Raw genomic sequence first — 21228 nt, forward strand, 5'->3', positions numbered from 1 at the left:
AGCCCACTGCAGCCTCAACCTCCAGGGCTCACGCTATCCTCCTACCTTAGCCTCCTGAGTAGCTGGGATGACAGGCACGTGCTACCATGCCAGGCTAATTTTTATAGAGATGGGGTTCCTCTATGTTGCTGAGGCTGGTCTTGAACTCCTGGGCTCAAGCGATCCTCTTGCCACAGCCTCTCAAAGTGCTAGGATTACATGCATGAGCCACCGTGTCCAGCCAAAACTTTGTCTTATTACTCATCAGTTTTAATTCTAAATACCACCACACTATTTTTATTTGTAGACACAAACAGTTTGTAAACACAGCTCATTGCATTTTATAATAACAATATCTACTGTGGCAATTAAGTTAAAAAATATCTCTTGAAAATGTTCATATCTGGTACAAATGTAAAAACATCAATTTTTTTTTTTTTTTTTGAGACAGGGTCTCACTCTGTAGTCCAGGCTGGAGTGTAGTGGCACAAAGACAGCTTACTGTATCCTTGACCTTCTGGGCTCAAGTGATCCTCCCTTCTCACCCTCTCAAGTAGCTGGGACTATATGTGAGTGCTACTATGCTCTATTTTTTTTTTTTTTTTTTTTTTGCTCTGTCGCAAGGCTGGAGTGCAGTGGCGCAATCTTGGCTCACTGCAACCTCCACCCCACTGGGTTCAAGTGATTCTCCTGCCTCAGCCTCCAGAGTAGCTGGGACTACAGGCGTGCGTCACCATGCCCTGCTAATTTTTGCATTTTTTAGTAGAGTCGGGTTTCACCATGTTGGCCAGGATGGTCTCGATCTCTTGACCTCGCGATCCGCCCACCTCGGCCTCCCAAAGTGCTGGGATTACAGGTGTGAGCCACCGCGCCCGGCAGCCCTAATTTTTTAATTTTTTGTAGAGACCGGGTTCTTGCCATGTTGCCCAGGCTGGTCTTGAACTCCTGGACTCAAGCAATCCTCCTGCCCCGGCCTCTTAAAGTGTTGGCATTGCAAGTGTGAGCCACTGCACCCGGCTAAAACATCAAATTTCAAATTAAAATTTGGCAATTAAAAAAAATATTTTCTGAAAACCTATTTAGACACTGAAAAGCTATTTAGACCCAAAACATACACAGTAGTACTGCACACAAAAATATATATACATTACAAGCTATTTTCAAATAACCACAAATTATATTTGTTTACTTTCTTCAAGCATTTTGGGAATGCTGCTGTTGAGGAGTTTACATGTAAATCCACGAGAAGCCTTAACTTATTAAAAAAGTATTATAACTACTAACATATAAATATTTAAAAATATTTTAAATTTTAAGATATATTTTTTAACGTGCCAATAACTCAAAACATGTCTCACTAAAATTTTGCCAAATAAAAAAATTTAGTTTAGAGAATAAGAACTGAAAAAATAAAATGGGGGTCTGGGAAAATTCATTCAATGAACGTTCATTGAGAGCCTGTGGGCCAGGCTATAGACACATTAGTGACCCAACCCAAGATCCCTGACCTATACACAAATTCTTAAATTCTCTACACACAACCTCTTATTAGCATATAGTCATGGTGAGTAAAATACGCCCCTTCACTACTCTACAGAATTATTTAAAACCTATGTTTACTGCTTTCATTTCTAAGTTAGATGAATACAAAACAAATCAATACAGTGCAAACCTTAGGTACATACTGGTCTAAATTGACTGGTATAATATTCTGCTTGAAGAAACTTTTGTAGGTCTTCAACATTGTTTAACGTTGCACTCATACCAATAATCTGAGTTGTTTCTGAAACACAAACAAACAAAAGCCAAAGTGTTAAGGAAAATATGTTATTTAATATATCATAAAGTAATTTTAGCAAATCTTTTGTGCTCTGAATTCTTCCTGAGTGATTTGGGAAAGGGGTGGGAGAGGTAAGTAAGAAAAATACAAATAGCTGGGTGCCTGGCTCACATGTGTAATCTCAACACTTTGGGAGGCTGAGGTGGGAAGATCACTTGAGGCCAGGACTTCAACACTAGCCTGGGCAACATAGTAAGACCTCATCTCTACAAAAAAATTAAAAATTACCTGGGCATGGTAGTGCACGCCTGTAGTCCCAGCTACTTAGGAGGCTGAGGTGGGAGGATCACTTGAGCCCAGGAGGTCAAGGCTGCAGTGAGCCATGATTGTGTCACTGCACTGCAGCTTGGGCAACAGTGAGACCTGACCTCTTAAAAAAAGAAAACTACAAATATATTACCAGAGTATTAAACTGGCATTTGAAGAATGAAATTTTTCAGGTATCCTGAAAGGTACTACTTAGAAGTTTATAGAGTTTCGAACTTGGCAAGAAGTAGGATATTAAGGCTTCTAAACAATAATAAATGAGTATAAATTTGCTTATAACTGTCTATCAGGATCCCCTTTATGAAGAGCTATGATATATTCCACAGGTATGGCTATAGACAGATGTAGAGTTGGTAGGATAGAGGGCTAAATGTGTCTCGAACTCTTGGCCCATGAAAAGTCCTCTATGAGATCTTGCTATCAAGCTAACTTTTAATTTTATTTATTTATTTATTTTTTGAGACAGAGTCTTGCTCTGTTGCCCAGGCTGGAGTGCAGTGGCATGATCTCGGCTCACTGCAACCTCCACCTCCTGGGTTCAAGCGATTCTCCTGCCCCAGCCTCCCGAGTAGCTGGGACTATAGTTTTTGTTGATGTTGTTTTAAATAAAGGTGGAGTGAAGCTTATGAAGCCATACGACATCCTGGGCAATACAAAATGGCTGCTTTCTACAGACTTAGCTATAGAATGAAAACCCAAATAGGCCTTCTTTGCAAATGTTTCTTCATTGCTCCTATGTCTTGAAATGATCATTCAAGAAACTGGCTGAAAGAGGAATAAGTGGGAGTATCCTCATTCCATAAAGATAGACTACAAAGCTGAAGAGGTGGGCATGGGGTCAAATCAAGAAAGGCTGTACTAAGAAATTAGGGATTTATGCAGAAAGCAAAGGGGAGCTATTAAAGAATGGTAAACAGTAAAATAAACTAATAGGATTTGCATTTGGGAAAGATCATTCTACTTGTGCTAAAGAAAGATGGATTTGGTGGATGAAGGGCAGTGGGTACACAGAAGAACTTGGTGATTTCTGTGGCAAGCCAGGTAGAAAGGATGAGGTACTGAACTAAAGACCTAGTGGTAATGAGGGATAGGAGAGACAGTAGTAAAAATAGATTTATGAGGTAAAGCAGACAGGATTTGGTTGCTGATAGAATATGTAGGATCCTGGCTTGGCTGGCTGGAGAGTGGTGGCTGAGAATTCAGGCTCAAGAACGGCTTTGAAGGAAATGAGCTGGGCTCAGACTAAGCCTTAGTTAGGCTTAGCTGTTCATAGAATATTCAAATAGGAATGCCCTAAAATACAGGCTTGATGAAAGCAGGGACTGTTTTATTCACTGCTGTATCCCTAGCACTTAAAATAGTGCCCAGCACACAGTAGGTGATCAATATTTTTTGAATGAACAATTATAAAATGCTATAACCTGCTTAAATATTGTTGCTGTTGAAATTTTTAAAATACTTTTTAAGATTTGACCTTTATAGTTAATTTTTCCATATATAAGGTAAATATTGCAATAGCATATCAATAGTAGGTTATGACATTTAGAATAAATTTTTCATAAACTTTAAAGACTACCTGATGCTGCAAAATAGCTCCTTAAAGTGACCTATTTAAATGTATTGCTTTACAATATTATTATTATAATATTTATGTTATATGTATTATTATGGTGATGATAATAATGGCCGCAGTAGCAGCAGCAAACCCTTACTGAATGCAGTATGCTAAGCACTGCTGAATGCAATATATGTGTTAACTCACACAATCCTTACAACAATCCCATCAGGCTGGTACCATCATTATCCTTGTTTTACAGATAAAGAAACATAGAAGTTGAGAGATGTGCTTGGGCACACATAGCTAGTAAGTGGCGGATAATAATAGAGGACTTCTTCAAATACCAATTTCATTTACCTTCAAAATTCTATTCATTAGAAATTTTAAAACAAAGGCAAAAAGCTTAAGTATCTTGCTTTAGGTTACATACTGTAGCTAGTGATAGAATTTAGTATTTTATAAGTCTCTTGATTATAAATCAATTCATGACCTCATTTAAAAAATACTTACTGCTAGTGTAGAGGATTTTTGCTAGGGTCATTTCCAGTGTAGCTCCACGGCTTCCTTCACCAATCATGTGCAACTTCGAGATTTTTTTTAAAAAGGGCAGAGAAGGAAATCTTCATATAATGCTCATATAAAACATGCATATATTCATATGAAATTTGTTTGTAAAGAGTTGCTTATAACTTTTAAGTATTTTGAACATAACAACTATAATACATGTATATTATTTCACTGGTATTTAGGTTAATGAGCTTTTGGTACAAAATCCTTATAAATCTGGGATTCATAAGTACTATTAAAAAAATTTTTTTTTTTTGAAACGGAGTTTGGCTCTTGATCCCCTGGCTGGAGTGCAGTGGCGTGATCCTGGCTCACTGCAACCTCCACCTCCCGGGTTAAAGTGATTCTCCTGCCTCAGCCTCCCGAGTGGCTGGGATTACAGGCGCCCACCACCACGCCCGGCTAATTTTTGTATTTTTAGTAGAGACAGGGTTTCACCTGTTGGCCAGACTGGTCTTGAACTCCTAACACCAAGTGATTCACCTGCCTTGGCCTCCCAAAGTGCTAGGATTACAGGCATAAGCCACCATGCCCGGCCTATAAAATTGTATACTACACACATACGTGTTCACGCTTTAAGAAACACTTGACACAAAACCAAATTTAAGATTATCAAGCATAGAATGTCTTCACCTATATTGTCTATATGTTCAAATAAATTTATTTTTATAGAGGTATTAAGGTACTAAGTAGATCCACACAATAACCAGAATAATAAATGTTTAGTATAATAAAAATACAAATTACAAAAGTATTAACCAACCTCGTCTACAACAACCAGACCCAGACTGCCAATTCTTCCAGTTTCAATCAAGGAGTTCACCAAGCTATGTCCTTTTTCAATAGTGGCAATATATAGTGATTTCTTTTCCCTTCTTTTAGTTGGAGGAAATCTTCCTTTGCTTCCAGCATATTCTTCAACAAAGAAACCGAGTTCTATACCAAAACTTGACAAACCTGAAATCTAGAATATTAGTTATAATGAAGAAAAATTGGCCAGGCATTGTGGCCAATGCCTGTAATCCCAGCACCTTGGGAGGCTGAAGCGGGAAGATCACTTGAGCCCAGGAGGGTGAGACCAGCCTGGGCAACACGGTGAGACCTCATCTCTATAAAAAATAAAAAATTAGCTGGCTGTGGTGGCACAGGCCTGTAGTCTCAGCTACTCGGGAAGCTGAGGTGGGAGGACTGCTTGAGCCCAGGGAATTGAGGCTGCAGTAAGTCTTGGTCACGCCACTGCACTCCAGCCTGGGCGACAGAGCAAAACCTTGACTCAAAAATAAATAAATAAAATAAACAAAACCAAAAAACACAGATAAAAAACCCCTCTACTAGGTGCTCATGGTGTTCAAAAAAGCTAAAGTAGTGTTTAATACCCATCAACAGGAACAAGGTCACAGGCAAGACATACATAAGAAATGCTGTAATGTCTCGATCTTTGCAAAATAAATGCAACTTCTAAAATACATGTGAAAATAAATTTCAACTGTCTCCTTTGATGACAAAAAGCATCAGGGGTGTGGTGGCTCATGCCTGTAATCTCAGCATTTTAGGAGGCTGAGGCAGGTGGATCACTTGAGGACAGGTGTTTGAGATCAGCCTGGCCAACATGGCGAGACACCATCTCTACTAAAAATAAATAAATTAGCCGGGCATGGTGGTGTGTGCTTGCGATTCTGGCTGCTGGGTGGGGTCATGGGGCATGAGAATTACTTGAGTCTGGGAGGTGGGGGTTGCAGCGAGCTGAGATCATGCCACTGCACTCCAGCCTGGGCGACAGAGCAAGACTCTGTCTCCAAAAAAAAAAAAAAGTATCAGAATAACACATTTTAGAAATAGTTTCTGCTTGAAAAAGCAAGGTAAGGCCGGGCACAGTGGCTCACACCTGTAATCCCAGCACTTTGGGAGGCCGAGGTGGAGGATCACTTCAGGTCAGAAGTTCCAGACCAGCCTGTCCAACATGATGAAAACCCATCTCTACTAAAAATACAAAAATTAGTCAGGCATGGTGGCACACACCTGCAATCCTAGCTACTTGGGAGGCTGAGGCAGGAGAATCACTTGAACCCAAGACGCGGAGGTTGCAGTGAGCAGAGATTGTGCCACCGCACTCCAGCCTGGGCGACAGAGGGAGATTACATCTCAAAAAAGAAAAAGCAAGGTAAATAGTAATAGAACATTTAAGATGATGTTTAATCCACCAGTTTAGAAAAAGTAAAACTTTCAACAACTGGTAATTAGTATTTGAAGAGATTTTAGGTAGTATATACTGCTTTTATACATTCTAAAAATATTAATTCTCCATTATTAAGAGGTACTTCTCACCAGGCGCAGTGGCTCATGCCTGTAATCCCAGCACTTTGGGAGGCTGAGGCGGGTGGATCACCGGAGATCAGGAGTTTGAGACTAGCCTGGCCAATATAGTGAAACCCTGTCTCTACTAAAAACACAAAAATTAGCTGGGTATGGTGGTATGGGCCTGTAATCCCAGCTACTTGGGAGGCTGAGGCAGGAGAATCGCTTGAACCTGGGAAGCGGAGGTTGTAGTGAGCCAAGATGGTGCTACCACACTCCAGCCTGGGTGACAGAGCAAGACTCCATCTCAAAAAAAAAAAAAAACAGGTACTTCTCAACAATACAAAGTTATTAGATTTATAGATCTTAACGTCAAAGTATTAGCAAATAACATTTGTTTTAAAACATACACACACACACACACACCTTTTCTTGGACAATTGCCACATATGGAAGAATCATTAAAACATCTTTCTGACAGCAAAGCAGTTCTTGCAGCATTAAAATCTCAGCCACGAGGGTTTTTCCACCACTTGTTGGCAAGGAATATATTAAATTTTTTCTTTCTTGCACAGAATTCAATGTTAAACAAGTATGTTGCCATTCTGTGGAATTAAAAAAAAAAAAGGCATTATTTTCCCCTTCCAAACTTTGAAACTCAAAAGTTTTCTAAGAAAAAAAATCAAATCCCTTCCTGTGGAGCAATCTTCTCATAAGGATAAATTTAATTATAACCAATGTTACATGTCAAAAATCCCAAATGTGCAAGTAGTACAGCCAGTGAGAGCCTAGTTCAGGCCTAAGCAGCAAGGTGGGCAACCAGCCCATTTATTCACCAGCTGCAGACTTGGGTCCAATATTACAGCAGGGCAGGTAGCAGCCTCGTGGACAAGGAGTGCCATCTAAGATATCAGAGGAACAAAGGGACAGTACAAGGACGTATGTGAATTCTAATGTCTTCCTCTTATGTTCTGCAAGGAGATTATATAAGCTTCCCTTCCTCATTCAGCCAAAAGCCATCTCAGAGAGAAGCAGGGGGAGGAGGGAAACAAATCTATTAGGTTTTACACAAACCAATAAAAACTTTAACTAGCTCTCACGGAGACCTGAACTTCGAATGGGTCCAAAACCATTTTAAACTGTTAAAACTCTTTAAACCACAAAAGACTAGGATTATTAATGGCACGTCTAGGATTCCCACAATTTGGCAAGGCGGGATTCATGAAAATAGATCAGATCCAAGATACTGTGTGAAAACTAGTATTAATTACTCTGTAGGATAATTTGACAATAAAAATCATCAAAAGTCTTTAAAAATGTGCTTCAGTGTTTTATCACTAGAAAAATGGGCAAAAAATTTAACACATTTCACAGCAGATGGCAAATGGCCAATAAATACATGGCCAATAAGCAGCAGAAATGCATATGGCCAATAAATACATGAGAAGATGCTCAGCTGTTCTTTACTGGGTTGGCAAAATAAATTTTTAAAATAAAAAACAAATAATAATAATAAAAAAAAAAGCCCCATACATGCAAAATCCAGAGCTGACTAATGTGGGGAAAACAGCCATTCTCATGTATGGTTGTGAGAACATAAACTGCTAGAATCCTTGTGGAAAGTAACCTAGTATAAAAAAATAGAACTGCACATTGCCTTTGATCTGGTAGTATTACTTTTGGGATTCCACATCTATAGAACGGAAGCCAAAGCATATAAAACACAGCATTGTTTGTAGGTAACAAAGTGCCACGGTGGTGGGGGTAAAGGCCGAATGAATTATTGTACAATCAACCAATGAGATTCTTTGCAGTTTAAAATGAAGAGTAGATGGATCTATGTATGTTCAATATACAGCTAAGTAAAAAAACAAACAAACAAAAAAAAACCGCAGATCATTGCCCTGGAGTGGTGGATCATGTCTATAATCCCAGCACTTTGGGAGCCTAAGGCAGGAGGATCACTTGAGACCAGGATTTCAAGATGAGCCCAACTCTGTTAAAAAAAAAAAAAAAAGTTATATCTGAATGACAGTTACAAGTAACTGTAACTTATTGTGCTTTTGGGTGATTCCCAAATACTACAAGTGACTGTGAATGTTTTTTCTTTAAAAATATTTCAAAAATACTTAAATTTAATATTGAATAAATATTGAAAAATACTTCAGGTTAGTATCACCTGAGTTATCAAATTAGACGTTTATGCCAAAGTATAACTTAACCATAGCCACATTTTATCCAATTCAGATTTTTAAGTATAACATGACAAAATAACAATATTTATGAATATAATCTTCACATGAAAAAAAAAAAAAAAAAAACTAGCCAGGTACAATGGCTCATATCTGTAATTCCAACCCTTTGGGAGGCTGAGATAGCAGGACTGCTTAAGCCCAGGAGTTCAGGACCAACCTAGGCAACAAAATGAGACCCTATCTCTACAAAATATAAAAAAATTAGCTGGGTATGGTAGCGCATGCCTATAGTCCCCATGACTTGGGAGGCTAAAGTGGGAGAATTGCTTGAGCCTGGGAGGTTGACGCTGTAGTGAGCCATGATCATAGATTGCCAGGTCATACTCCTAGAGGTTCTGATGCAGTAGGTCTGGGGAAGTGTCTGAGAACATGCCCTTCAACAACTTTCCAGGTGATGTTGATGCTGCAGTCCAGGAACCACACTTGAGAACCACTGCTTTAGCTTAACAAAAAGTAGCGCATGTATTTATGCTTTAATCTCGTCATGTTATTAAGCCAGATTTAGAGGTAAAAAGATTTAAAAAGTTGCTATTTACTGAAGTTCTTACTTAGAAGCTACCAATGTAATTACTGACGATCATTACCAACATCTAATTTGGCATGTCCTTAACACAAGACTCTAACTCGCAAAAAAAATTATCCCTTTTTATAGATGAGGAACTAGGCACAAAGTGCTAAAGTTGCATTTTTAAGTGACAACCCCCAGCAGTTGAGAACCTACCAGAGTGTACCAGGCACAGTGCTAGTTAAGAAAAAGATGAGTTAGGCCGGGTGTGGTGGCTCACGCCTGTAATCCCAGCACTTTGGGAGGCCGAGGCAGGCGGATCACAAGGTCAGGAGATGGAGACCATCCTGGCTAACACGCTGAAACCCTGTCTCTACTAAAAATACAAAAAAAAAAATTAGCCGGGCGTGGTGGCGGGCGCCTGTAGTCCCAGCTACTGGGGAGTCTGAGGCAGGAGAATGGCGCGAACCCGGGAGGCGGAGCTTGCAGTGAGCCGAGATGCGCCACTGCACTCCAGCCTGGGCAACAGAGCGAGACTCTGTCTCAAAAAAAAAAAAAAAAGAAAAAAAGATGAGTTAGATAGAGGCTTGTCCTCAGGATATTCATTCTGGCAGACTAAACAAAAAGCGAGGTGCTAGGAGAAAAACAGAGGGAAGAAAGTTAACGTCTACTTCCAGGGTAATACACACCATTAGCTCTTAAACCATGAACCTCACAATTTAGATTCTTGTAGAGTCTTTTATTAGACTTTGTTTCCTGTAGTTCTGCTTCTCCAACCTGATTGTCTTCTCTGTAAGAACCCAAGTTTTCATATCATTCATAAGATCCTAACAGGAGTTCCAGAAAACTTACGAAGTGGAAGGTTGATGGGGCTGACCCTCCAGTATGGCAGCAACTGTCCCTTCTTTGTATAAAATGACACATATCTGAAATATATGCAAGGACCCTGGATTTTTGAAAAACATCACAAGATACCTTCTTAATATTATTGCTTCTTTGCACTTAAAACAAGCTTGTCCAACCCACGGCCCTCATGAGGCCCAGAATGGCTTTGAATGCAGCCCAACACAAATCTGTAAACTTTCTTAAAACATTATGATAATTTTTTTTGCAATTTTTTTTCTTGGCTCATCAGCTATCGTGTTACTGTATTTTATTGTGGCTCAAGACAATACTTTTTCCAATGTGGCCCAAGGAAGCCAAAAGATTGGACATCCCTGACTTAAATTTAATTGCAGCTGTCTTTAAAGATGTCTAGTTTTGGGAGCGGCAGCACAAGGCAGAGCATCTGGGTGGTGGCAGGGATGCGCCCGTGGGGAGAGGTTGCTGCGGCTGCTGGTGTAGGGGGAAAGATGTTTGGTTTAATCAACAGTATTACTAATACTGACTTCTTTCACTCAAGACATGTGAGTGTCAAAGACATACCACAACAGCTAGGTTTTGGTAGAGAAGACAGAGCCACCCAAGGAAATACAAGCTAAGAAAGCTGAGGATCTACTAAACAATCGGGGTCAAAAAACAGGAGTGGTTGTAAGGACATCCAGAAACACGAATTTCAAGAATGGTGTAGTCAATAGTATCAGGTAAGTTATTGAGAAGTCAGATAAGGTAAACATTAAAAGTAACACTGTGTTTAGACGTCTTAGTCATCAGATCTTAAGTGAGAGCACAGAATCCAGAATTAGAGTGGGGTAATTTACTAAAGTTCTTACTTAGAAGCTACCAATATAATTATTGAAAATCATTACCAACATCTAATTTGGCATGTCTTTGAACCAGACTCTAACTTGCTAACAACTTATTATCCCTTTCTTATAGATGAGGAATTAGAGGAATTATGTGAAGTAAGGAAACAGAAAGGATAACTGGTTTGATAAGTGTGACTGTGAGGGAAGGAAAGAGGTTCAGCAGCAGCAGGATACGTAGGAATGGAAGGGGTTGAGAGACCACTGATATTTTGTTTTCAAAATGAGAAATAGTATGGACCATGAAAGCATTTGTTTCTATTTACTTGCACTAATATTATGGTAATGATAGGAAAAAAAATTTTTTATTCCAGCAAAAAGCATTACCATATAATTTTTCAATTCCCTTGAATTGGGCATAAAGGTCTCTCACTTTGCTGGGTAATGAATAAAAAGGACCAAGGTCATTTGATGATGACTCAATTGTTTTCTTAGCAATATTAATTTCCTCAGATAGGAGAGTGTCTTTGAGCTGTTTACTTCTAGAAAATATTGGTGTCTGGGCCTTGGCATTTCCAGTCATGGCACTTTTTAGATGATCTTTAATACTTTTTCTCCTATTCATATCTGAACTAGTTCTGACTTTGGAAGAGGACTCATCATTTTGCTGGGGTTGCTCTATGCAATTATGGGGCAGTTCCTCATTCACAGTGTTGTGAGAGGATGACTTCCAATCCCTTTCTTTCATAGAATGATCACCCAAATCATTTGAAGAGTTCTGCAAATTTTCAAAGTATATAGCCTGTGAGGAAGGTACATCATACAAAAGATCAGCTCCAGGTTCACTAGTGACACCTTCATGTCCACTCTGGTTCTCTGTGTGCTTATCAGTTTGTAATTCAGTAAGATTGCCTGTGGTAGTAATGCTGAGTTTGTTTTTGATACTTTCTGAGCAAAGATTTTCAGTGGCAAAGTCTGTAGCATGTTTCTTATGTTCAGGGAGTTGCATATATTTTTGTTCCAGGTCGTCAACTTGAGCTATAAAGTTTTCAGTAAAGCTATCACAGTCACCAAACATGTCCACTTCACTGTCATTATGCTGCAAAGAGAACAAAAACGCTTATGGTCAATTCCAGTTTCATTAAGAATAAAAGCTTCACCAGCCTGGCCAACATGGTCAAACCCCGTGTCTACAGAAAATACAAAAATTAGCCGAGCATAGTGGCACGCTCCTGTAATCCCAGCTACTCGGAGGCTGAGGCAGGAGAATTGTTTGAACCTGGAAAGCGGAGGTTGCGGCGAGCCGAGATCGTGCCATTGCACTCCAGCCTGGACAACAGAGTGGGACTCTGTCTCAAAAAAAAAACAAAAAAAAAACCCAAAAAAACACTTCAGCCTAGGGCTGTACCACGTATATAATTATATGGTCACATATGGATCACAGACCTATATGTAAACAGATATCTTACAGCTGAAGAAATGGAGGCCCAAAGAGGTTAAATTACTTGCCTAAACAGCAGGTTTAGGTGTGTTATGATGATACCGAGATTCTAATTTTTGAGACTGGGTCTGGCTCTGTCACCCAGGCTGGAGCACAGTGGCTCCAGCCACTGCACGATCACAGCTCACTGCAGCCTTGACATCCTGGGCTCAAGCGATCCTCCTGCCTCAGCCTCCCAAGTAGCTAGGACTACAGGTGCAGGCCACCACATCCGGCTAATTAAAAAAAAAAATTTTTTTTTTTTTTTTTTTTTTGGTAGAGACTGGGTCTCTGTTGCCTAGGCTGGTTTTGAACGCGAACTTCTGGGCTTAAGTGATTCTCCCATCTGCCTCCTAAAGCACTGGGATTACAGGCATGAGCCACCGCACTCGGCCAGATTGTAATTCTTAAAGCTGTACTAAAACAGCAGGAAGACTGGTAGACGTCTACTGAAATGTCAGCGCATTCGAAGTTTCTGTAACCGCAGCGCTTCCCTCCCAGACTACAATCTACAGAGACTGGCCTGTAACAGAAACATGGTTGTACCACTAGACGCTCCAAGGAGTTCCTGGGAATTTGGAATTGAGACTGAGAAACTGAATACTGACTTGGAGTGGTCTGCTACACAGAAGAGACACAAACCTGGAGGCAGCAATATAGTAAAGTGATTAAGACAACAGGATTTGGAGCAAGAACTGTAGTATCTCAACTTTTCAGGGCCTGATTACTGTCGTAAAATCTAGATAATGTAACTAGCTTAACATAACGGGTCTTCAATAAACAGCAGATTTTATTTGTACAGTAGGAGCTGCAGTTATCTGGAAGCCTAGATTTGTGTCTCAGTCATGCCACTTATCTGCTGCGTGTACAACTTTTATGTCTCGGGGTTTACATTTCATATTTATACAGAAATGTAAATAAGTCAATCAATACCTCCTAAGTGCCGATTAACAGTGGTAACGAAGATGAGAGAAGTAAACGAAGGCGATAAAACTGGTCAACTCTTTGCATCTGGGAAGGATGCCAAAAGTTGGCAGTTTCAAGTTCCAAGTCCTCCGTACCTGGTCTCCCACCTCTCTGTCAGTGGGCATGCGACGTAGGAGGTCCGGGTTTGTATCACCACCTCCAAGGACGAGACATTCGGGGGAATCTGAGAGTAGAAGGGGCTGTACCTCGACCGGTAGTACGCCCGCGGTTTTCCGCCTCCTGTTCTCAGCCACCATTTCCTCCTCCTCTTTCCCCTCATCTCCAGGCTCGAGCTCGGCCGCGGTGGGAGCGCTAAAAATACACCCCAGGCTTGGACGGTTCCTTTTCGGGAGAGACACCCGCCGGCGGATGCGGGAACCACCTTCATCCATGGCAAGGACCCAGGGCCCTATTCAGACGTCGTTCTCAGTGACCCAAACGCTAAGCCCATATGGAAGGGAGAGTGGGAGGCCGGCACCCGCTTTTACATCCACCTAGGGAAAAGACCCCAAGTTAGTTAGCTCTTGGAGCTTGCGGACCGGAAGCAAGCATAAACTTCTACCTTGTCCAATCATAAGCCTCACGTGACCTGTCGCGTAGCGAGGGCACGGACAGAAAGGTGCTGCGCATGCGTATTGAAAAACCTCACCTACTCTCGCGGGTCCTCAGCGTTCTCCTGCGGAACCTTTGAACAGAGGCACTCGAACCCACAGGGGAAGAGTCCCGGAAGGGGCCTTTCGGAACGATTTGGAGTGAAAGGAAGTGGAAGAAACGCGGAACCATGGCCGCTATGGTTGCTGCTTGCGGTGGTCTAGGGAGGAAGAAGTTGACACACCTGGTAACGGCTGCTGTCAGCCTTACACATCCCGGGACTCACACGGGTAAAGTCTCCATATCCTATGCTCCATTGTAGCGTTGCAGGCATTAACCTTAGTCCTAATGGTTGGAGTCATCCCTGTTAGCAAAACAACTCTGGTTTCTAGGCGATTAAGTTTCTCCAAGATGGGTGGGAATCTGTAATTGCCTTTGACTGTTTTAGTGTCGTCTAATCCACTCCTTTAAAGTATTTAAACGTATGAGGAAGTTGGAGTGGTTCTTAAAAAGCAGAGACTTTCCTAAGATCTCTGGATAATCTTAGGAAGGGGCATTTCCAGAGTCGCCCAGCAGCAAATTCCAGATGTGTAAGGTCCCCAAACAGAACAAAATTGTATAATTTTTGCAATTTTATCTTCTCTGTGCTTCTCTATAAATTCTCTCCGGGACGGGTCTGTTACTTTCTTTTTGGTATGACAGTGCCTTTCTGTTGCTTCTCCTGTAAGAATTTGCATTAAGAATTTTCTCTAACCATGGAATGAAGGGAAAATAAATGTCAGAAAGAGAGCAAGTATGGGCGGGAAAATAGGTGCTTTTTCCCCAAAGCCCTGGAAAGCACACCCATGTTGAGTCTTACTCTGTCCCAAATATAAAAGTTTTTAACCAGTCATTCTGAATATAATGAATACAAAACCTTTCTTTAATATCGTGTCCCTTAATTCATCCTGTCTCCATAAAAACAAAAATCTTTAGCTATTCAGCTAAGAAAAAGAAATGGTTAATTGCTGTTTCTGTTTAATCGCAGTGCTTTGGAGAAGAGGTTGTTCACAGTATAAACAGGTATCCAGCAACGAGGACCTGGTAAGAATTTTTTTTCCTATTAGTAAGGCCTTTGCAAATATGACCAAATTGTTTTTCTTTTTAAAACGAGAACTGGTATTAGACTCTAACATCTTTTATTTTAGCTGCTTGAATAGAGTTCTGCTGTAGGACAAAACAATTAGATAATTACTCTGAGTTCAGAAATGATGATGAATTGATTGTAGTCAGCTGAGTTTTGAAGTAGGGGAATTCCTAGATTAGAAGCAAAGCTGCTATAATACCATATTTTTCTTCCTAGATCTTAAATTTAAGGATATGTGATTTGGGAATTGTTTTTTTTTTTACATAGCCCTTTGTAAGCAAATGATTTGGGAATTTTAAAAGGTAGTTTGGGTGAGTAGAATTTTAGATAACTGAAAAGAGATTGTACAAAGCTTAGCTATAGGTTGGCTATAGTATTAACATGGATTTGAAAGCACAGGTTCTTACCTCATGCAAAGGTATTTTGACACTAATCAGACCATACAAAGCACTTGGCACAGAGCTGAAGAGTAGTCATGTGAGCTGAATGTAAATTGGAAAGTTTGAGGAATTGGAAAAAACAAAAGAACTTGTCTAGTTTCTCTGAGCATCTGTCTTGGTAATCTAATCCATGCACCATACTTTAAGAAAGTAAAGGGACATTATTTCTTTTTTAGTTCATAAATCCCACTTTGTCTCTAATCAAAGTTATGGACCCTCTCCACAGAAGGCGGCACACAGTCCCATTCATTTGAAGTTTTGCATACGATTACAGGGAGTCATGGGCTTCAAAGCCATTTCTAGATTAAGAACCTCTATCCTGGAGACAGCCATACTGACGGTAGGAAGGAGGCACTGTGACAGAAGCATTAGAGGCAGTGGTGGTAACAGAAAAACCAAAAAGGCTGATACAAACTTATATAGTAGCCTGGGGTGATAAAGTCAAAGAACCTTTTATTACAGTAAGTCATGGGCCATTATCTATGTATAAAAATAATGATAAAATACTTGATAGAGACATGGGGATGGATAAATTAGGGATTGTACTCATTTAAGAATGGCATATGTTATCTATTGTGTTGTAAGTTTTCTTAAATCTAAAAATTTTTTCATTATCTACAATCTGAGCAAAGCACTGGAGCAATCACTTTCTTATCAGACATCATTTTTGTTCTGCCATAAAATTTTATTCTACAAAGATTGTCCTTTATTCCAGAATCTTCCCATGTGTTAATTTGTAGGCTAAACTGAAACAAAATAAAGTGCTTATACAAAATATGTACACAGTTAAGAAAGGTATAACTAATCCTTTGAATGGATTTGAATGTAGAATAGTAACCTTTTAAAATTCAGAATTAACACATCCTATTATCAGACTTTTCGTTTCTTTCCCTAGCCCATTCCAATGGAAAATCCTTATAAAGAACCTCTTAAGAAATGTATCTTGTGTGGAAAGCATGTAGATTATAAGAATGTACAGGTGAGATCTGGTTTTACTTCACTATATTTTAGGGTTTTGCTTCTGATAGATCTGCTTAAAGAGAATCAAGTCAGTTTATAGCAGGCTTTTGTAGAGGTAACTGTTTTAGCAACTTCATAATTTCAAATTTGGTTATAATTCTACGTATAAGCTTATCTCTGCTTTATTCAAGTAAAAGCACCTTGGCTCTCCCCCACTTACTATTATTTCCAGTCTGTTTTTTTCACTACCCCAAACATCTTAATAGCTCACTGTGGCGGTAATTCTCAATTGGTGAGGGTCAAAACTTTGGAAAAAGCTCATCTGGTGAAGCTGATCTCTTTACCTCACCACCCATATCACTGATTCACATATTACTTATCTCTTGTCTAACTCTCAGCAAGTTAGAAGTTGCAAATTTGGGGCAAGTGAATAGCGCTAGAATTCTGTATGTTGGCCAGGAGCGGTGGCTCACGCCTGTAATCCCAGCACTTTGGTAGGCCAAGGCGGGCGGATCACCTGAAGTCAGGAGTTTGAGACCAGCCTGGCCAACGTGGTAAAACCCTGTCTCTATTAAAAATACAAAAATTAGCTGAGTGTGGTGGTGTATGCCTGCAATCCCAGCTACTTGGGAGGCTGAGGCAGGAGGAATCGCTTGAACCCAGGAGGCGAAGTTGCAGTGAGCTGAGATTGTGCTATTGCACTGCAGCCTGGGCGACAAGAGCGAAACTCTGTCAAAAAAAAAAATTCCGTATATTGACAATAGTATAAGGTGATAGCTGCCTTTGAGGGAGAACCAAGAAATTACAAAAACACACATACTAGGAAGATTATGCAAAGTGCCAAGAATAATGACTAGCACCTAGAAAGTTCTAAAGAAATATTTAAATGAAACATAAATTATAGCAAATGCCTGGTGTACTTGTACCTCTTGAAAATCTCATTACCCTCTGATAATTTATCTTAATGATTATTATCAGAGGGTAATGTGATAGCTTGTCATGATAGATGAAATTTTTTAGTAGCTAGTTTCAAGCAATATTTTAGAAAGGTATCTGTGGAAGTCAAGAAAACAGATTTACCATTGAATGAATATGCTGACTAATCTGCTGTTTAATTATATATAGACGACACACTGGATAGAAAATATTTAAAAACAGGAGAATAACAATTTTTTTCTTATATTTTATGAAATGTGTCTGAAATTTAGTAAAGCTTTATATAACTTGAAGGTTGTTTTTTGAAATTTACACATTCAGAAATAAATAACAAATACTTTTTTTTCCCCTCCAAATAAAACTCCAAAACAGCTTTTGTCCCAGTTTGTTTCTCCATTTACTGGATGCATTTATGGAAGGCACATTACAGGTATTTTGTTTTTTATCATGGGAATATAAATGTAGATACAAATTATATCAATCTATCATTTAAGAAAACTCAAATTTTCAAATTGTGCTGTAAATTACTACTAGATCAGATACTACAGGGACTAGAGCTAGTTACTATGAAAAAGCCTCTTAGGCCAAGAGGATTATTATTTTGCTGTCTTATGCAGAGTTAACTATATAGAAAAATTGGGCTTTAAAAAACTGTTGTTGATGTTTTGGAATATACTATAATCATTCCTAGATTGATACTTAAACTTGGTGTCAGCAAACTATGGCCCATAGGCCAAATCCGACCTGCCCCCTTTTTATCTTGATTAGGTTCATCATATACAAATGCCACTTTTTTTTTTGAGATGGAATCTCACTGTCACCCAGGCTGGAGTGCTGTGGCACAATCTCGGCTCACTGCAACCTCTGCCTCCTGGGTTCAAGTGATTCTCATGCCTCAGCCTTCCGAGTAGCTGGGATTACAGGCATGCACCACCATGCCTGGCTAATTTTTGTATTTTTAGTAGAGATGGGGTTTCTCTATGTTGGCCAGGCTGGTCTTGAACTCCTGACCTCAGGTGATCCACCTGCCTAGGCCTCCCAAAGCGCTGGGATTACAGGTGTGAGCCACTGCACCTAACCCCACTTGTTTTTGTAGTTTTGTTTACATAGTGTCATATGGTTGTTTTCGAGCTACAACAGCAGAGTTGAGTGGCGGTGATGGAGACTGTATGGCCCACAAAACCTAGAATATTATTATTCTGGCCCTTGACAAAAATGATTTACCAATCCTTGACTTAAAAACTTGTTGAGGCTGGGCATGGTGGCTCACACCTGTAATCCCAGCACTTTGGGAGGCTGAGGTGGGCGGATCACCTGAGGCCAGGAGTTCAGGACCAGCCTAGCCAATATGGTGAAACCCTGTCTCTACTACAAATACAAAAAATTATCCAGGGGTGGTGGTGCATGCCTCCAGTTAGTGAGGAGGCTGAGGCAAGATAATCGATTGAGCCTGGGTGGCAGAGGTTGCAGTGAGGGAGGCGAGAGAGCGCCTCTGTACTCTAGCCTGGGTGACAGAGTGAGACTCTGTCTCAAAAAAAAAATTGCAAACTTTATTGACATTTTTTATGAATAAGAAAGCTTTTTATTTTACAGGTCTTTGTGGGAAGAAACAGAAAGAAATCACAAAAGCAATTAAGAGAGCTCAAATAATGGGTAAGAAAGAATACCTCGACAACTGAATTGAGCTAGCTGAAATTTTGCTCATTATGTTTTGTCAAGAACTTTAATTATCTCTTTACAGGGTTTATGCCAGTTACATACAAGGATCCTGCATATCTCAAGGACCCTAAAGTTTGTAACATCAGATATCGGGAATAAATTCTATCACGTTACCACTAATAAACTTATTTTACAGTAAGTGGTTGTATGATGCCAATACTGACTCAAACCAACCTTTGGATAGAAGTGTTTCAGGAGTGAGGTAAAGAATGACACTTCCCCTTCATACCAATGTCCATTAAGCAGATTGCTTATTTAAAATGTTAACACTCATCACATTTTATATATGTTGAATAAAAGTGGTTCTGTGTGATTGTCATTTATATCTGATCCCCAAATAGCTCATACAATAATCCATTCAATAGAATGGAATTAAAACTGTTCAGAATGATTTTCCAACTAGCAAATGTAAGTATGCCTGGTTAAGATATCTTCCCTTTGTAGAAATGTTACATTGGGATGGATAGTGGTGCTGTCACAGAAGGACAGAACATTCCTAGACAAGTCTATCCTCAAATCAGTAGTGTCTTTTACATAAAGAGATGATTTACGCCTAATAGACACTGAATATGATAGACATAAATGTATATATGTATCAGTTCTGAGTCCCACTGGCCTATCCCAAATACAGTGGACTACCAGGCTTGTACTGTATTCAAAATGATGGATTTGCTAAATTTCATGCAAAGGACTCTAAACTAGGGGAGAGATTACTGTTTGTGTCGTGTTATAGTTGTGTAATAATTAAGGCTGCCAGATTTAGCAAGTACAAATGTAGGACAAATTTAAATTTTAGATGTTTTGCAAATTTATTGCATGGTATCCAGCATTTTATCTGGCAACTCTAGCCATAACGTACTTCTAAAAAAGTATCACTTAAGGAGAATTTTAATGACTCAGATAAATTTTCATATAAATTTCTTTCCATATTTTTGAAATAAGCCTATTCTTGCTTTTCCATTTTATTTTTTAAGAGAGATGGGTCTCAATACGTTGCCCAGGCTGGTCTCTAACTTCTGGCCTCAATCAATCCTCCTGACTTGTCTTCCCTAAGTGCTGGGATTACAGGTGTGAGCCACTGTGCCTGGTCTCACTTTTCCAGTTCTAAAGAATGTGTCTGTGTAAGCCTTCCCCTCAACAACTTAGTGAAAGGTGAAAAAAAGGTTTGGAAATAAAAGCATCTGATGTTTGAAAAAGTACTTTGTGAAGTAAATGCACTAAGACTTATCTGTGTATTACTGCAAACAGGTGAACATAGTAAAAACAAATGAACTTACTGCAAGTAGCTCAACATAGTAAAAACAATAGAAATGTTTGGCTTTACCCATCAGCCAAATAAAAAAATCTCCTTGTAAGGTTAAAAGGATCAAAATGTAGGAGACCGTGAATATTCACCAAAACCCTTCATCTTTTCAATTTCTTCATCTGTTTCTGGGCTGCTCATTTTGGACGCTTTATCTTGGTTACTACTATCAGTATCTGTTTTAGATCGTTTGTCTTGTGTATCTAACAACCGTGATCTCTTGAATTGCCATCTGTCATCTAAGTCTAAGGCTTTATGCTTAATGATTTGTGGTGTACTAGCTGGACTAGCTTCAGGAATGTCAGTGTGTTCTACCATTAAGGTCAGATTGTCTACTACATCGAGATGGTGGTTGTAGTTACAGCTACTTTTAGAAACATGTCTATTTTTTAAAGACATAACACACGAATGAAGAAATTCAGAATTTGGAAAAAAGGTCCGTAATGCTTGACAAAGAAAAATGTTCTCCTGAGGGTCTTTTTGGATGTTCTTCTCTCCTAAACAAAAGAGAAGAACAGTTCAACATAGAACATTTCGTCTACAAAGCTTTTATAATTAACTATTTGTGAGTAAAATTAAGTCAAAAAGATTTTAACAGTTGTATTATCTAAAGTGAGAATAACATACATAATTCTGAATTCTAATTTATATGCCACAGTATTCTAAGACAAAATTAAAGTTGTGTTCTTTCATGTCAGCAATATAGCTACCGTAGTATTATGTTTTTTAAAAGCACAGAAAGGGGCGAGTGCAGTG

General features: G+C 39.4%; 3 protein-coding genes across 13 annotated transcripts in view; 1 reads left to right on the forward strand and 2 right to left on the reverse strand.

Annotated features, from left to right (window-relative positions):
* Positions 1 to 13789, reverse strand: part of HELQ (helicase, POLQ like) — a 48295-nt gene extending 34506 nt beyond the window's left edge. For 3 of the 8 annotated variants that reach the window (XR_008524217.2, XM_002814935.4, XM_054553492.2), the window contains exons 1-6: positions 13493 to 13789; positions 11339 to 12050; positions 6933 to 7111; positions 4975 to 5175; positions 4155 to 4227; positions 1665 to 1762 (exon numbers count right to left, since the gene is read on the reverse strand). Coding sequence is in view for 7 of the 8 variants with exons in the window: in XM_002814935.4 (XP_002814981.2) it covers positions 1665 to 1762; positions 4155 to 4227; positions 4975 to 5175; positions 6933 to 7111; positions 11339 to 12050; positions 13493 to 13789 (1560 nt within the window). In the remaining variant the exon portion in view is untranslated. Of the gene's footprint in view, positions 1 to 1651; positions 1763 to 4154; positions 4228 to 4974; positions 5176 to 6932; positions 7112 to 11338; positions 12051 to 13492 lie in introns of those variants that run through there. The other 5 variants (XM_054553491.2, XM_024246089.3, XM_054553494.2 and 2 more) reach the window with 5 other exon arrangements.
* A 286-nt stretch (positions 13790 to 14075) lies between these two features.
* Positions 14076 to 19492, forward strand: MRPS18C (mitochondrial ribosomal protein S18C). 3 transcript variants are annotated; one of them, XM_002814938.5, is made up of 6 exons: positions 14106 to 14278; positions 15016 to 15071; positions 16450 to 16533; positions 17823 to 17880; positions 19044 to 19103; positions 19192 to 19492. In XM_002814938.5, the coding sequence occupies exons 1-6, from the start codon at positions 14179 to 14181 to the stop codon at positions 19266 to 19268; spliced, it is 435 nt and encodes a 144-aa protein (XP_002814984.1). In that variant the 5' UTR covers positions 14106 to 14178; the 3' UTR covers positions 19269 to 19492. The 3 variants fall into 3 exon arrangements, with proteins under 3 accessions (XP_009238435.1, XP_009238436.1, XP_002814984.1); XM_009240160.4 differs by lacking the exon at positions 17823 to 17880 and having other exon boundaries at positions 14076 to 14278; XM_009240161.4 differs by lacking the exons at positions 16450 to 16533; positions 17823 to 17880 and having other exon boundaries at positions 14081 to 14278.
* ABRAXAS1 (abraxas 1, BRCA1 A complex subunit) overlaps positions 19010 to 21228 on the reverse strand; it is a 30333-nt gene continuing 28114 nt past the window's right edge. For both annotated transcript variants that reach the window (XM_002814937.5, XM_054553497.2), the window contains one exon: positions 19010 to 20969. In XM_002814937.5, coding sequence (XP_002814983.1) covers positions 20536 to 20969 — 434 coding nt within the window. In that variant the 3' untranslated portion in view covers positions 19010 to 20535. The remainder of the gene's footprint in view (positions 20970 to 21228) is intronic.

Source organism: Pongo abelii, chromosome 3 (assembly GCF_028885655.2).
Source record: "Pongo abelii isolate AG06213 chromosome 3, NHGRI_mPonAbe1-v2.0_pri, whole genome shotgun sequence".
Lineage (NCBI taxonomy): Eukaryota > Metazoa > Chordata > Mammalia > Primates > Hominidae > Pongo > Pongo abelii.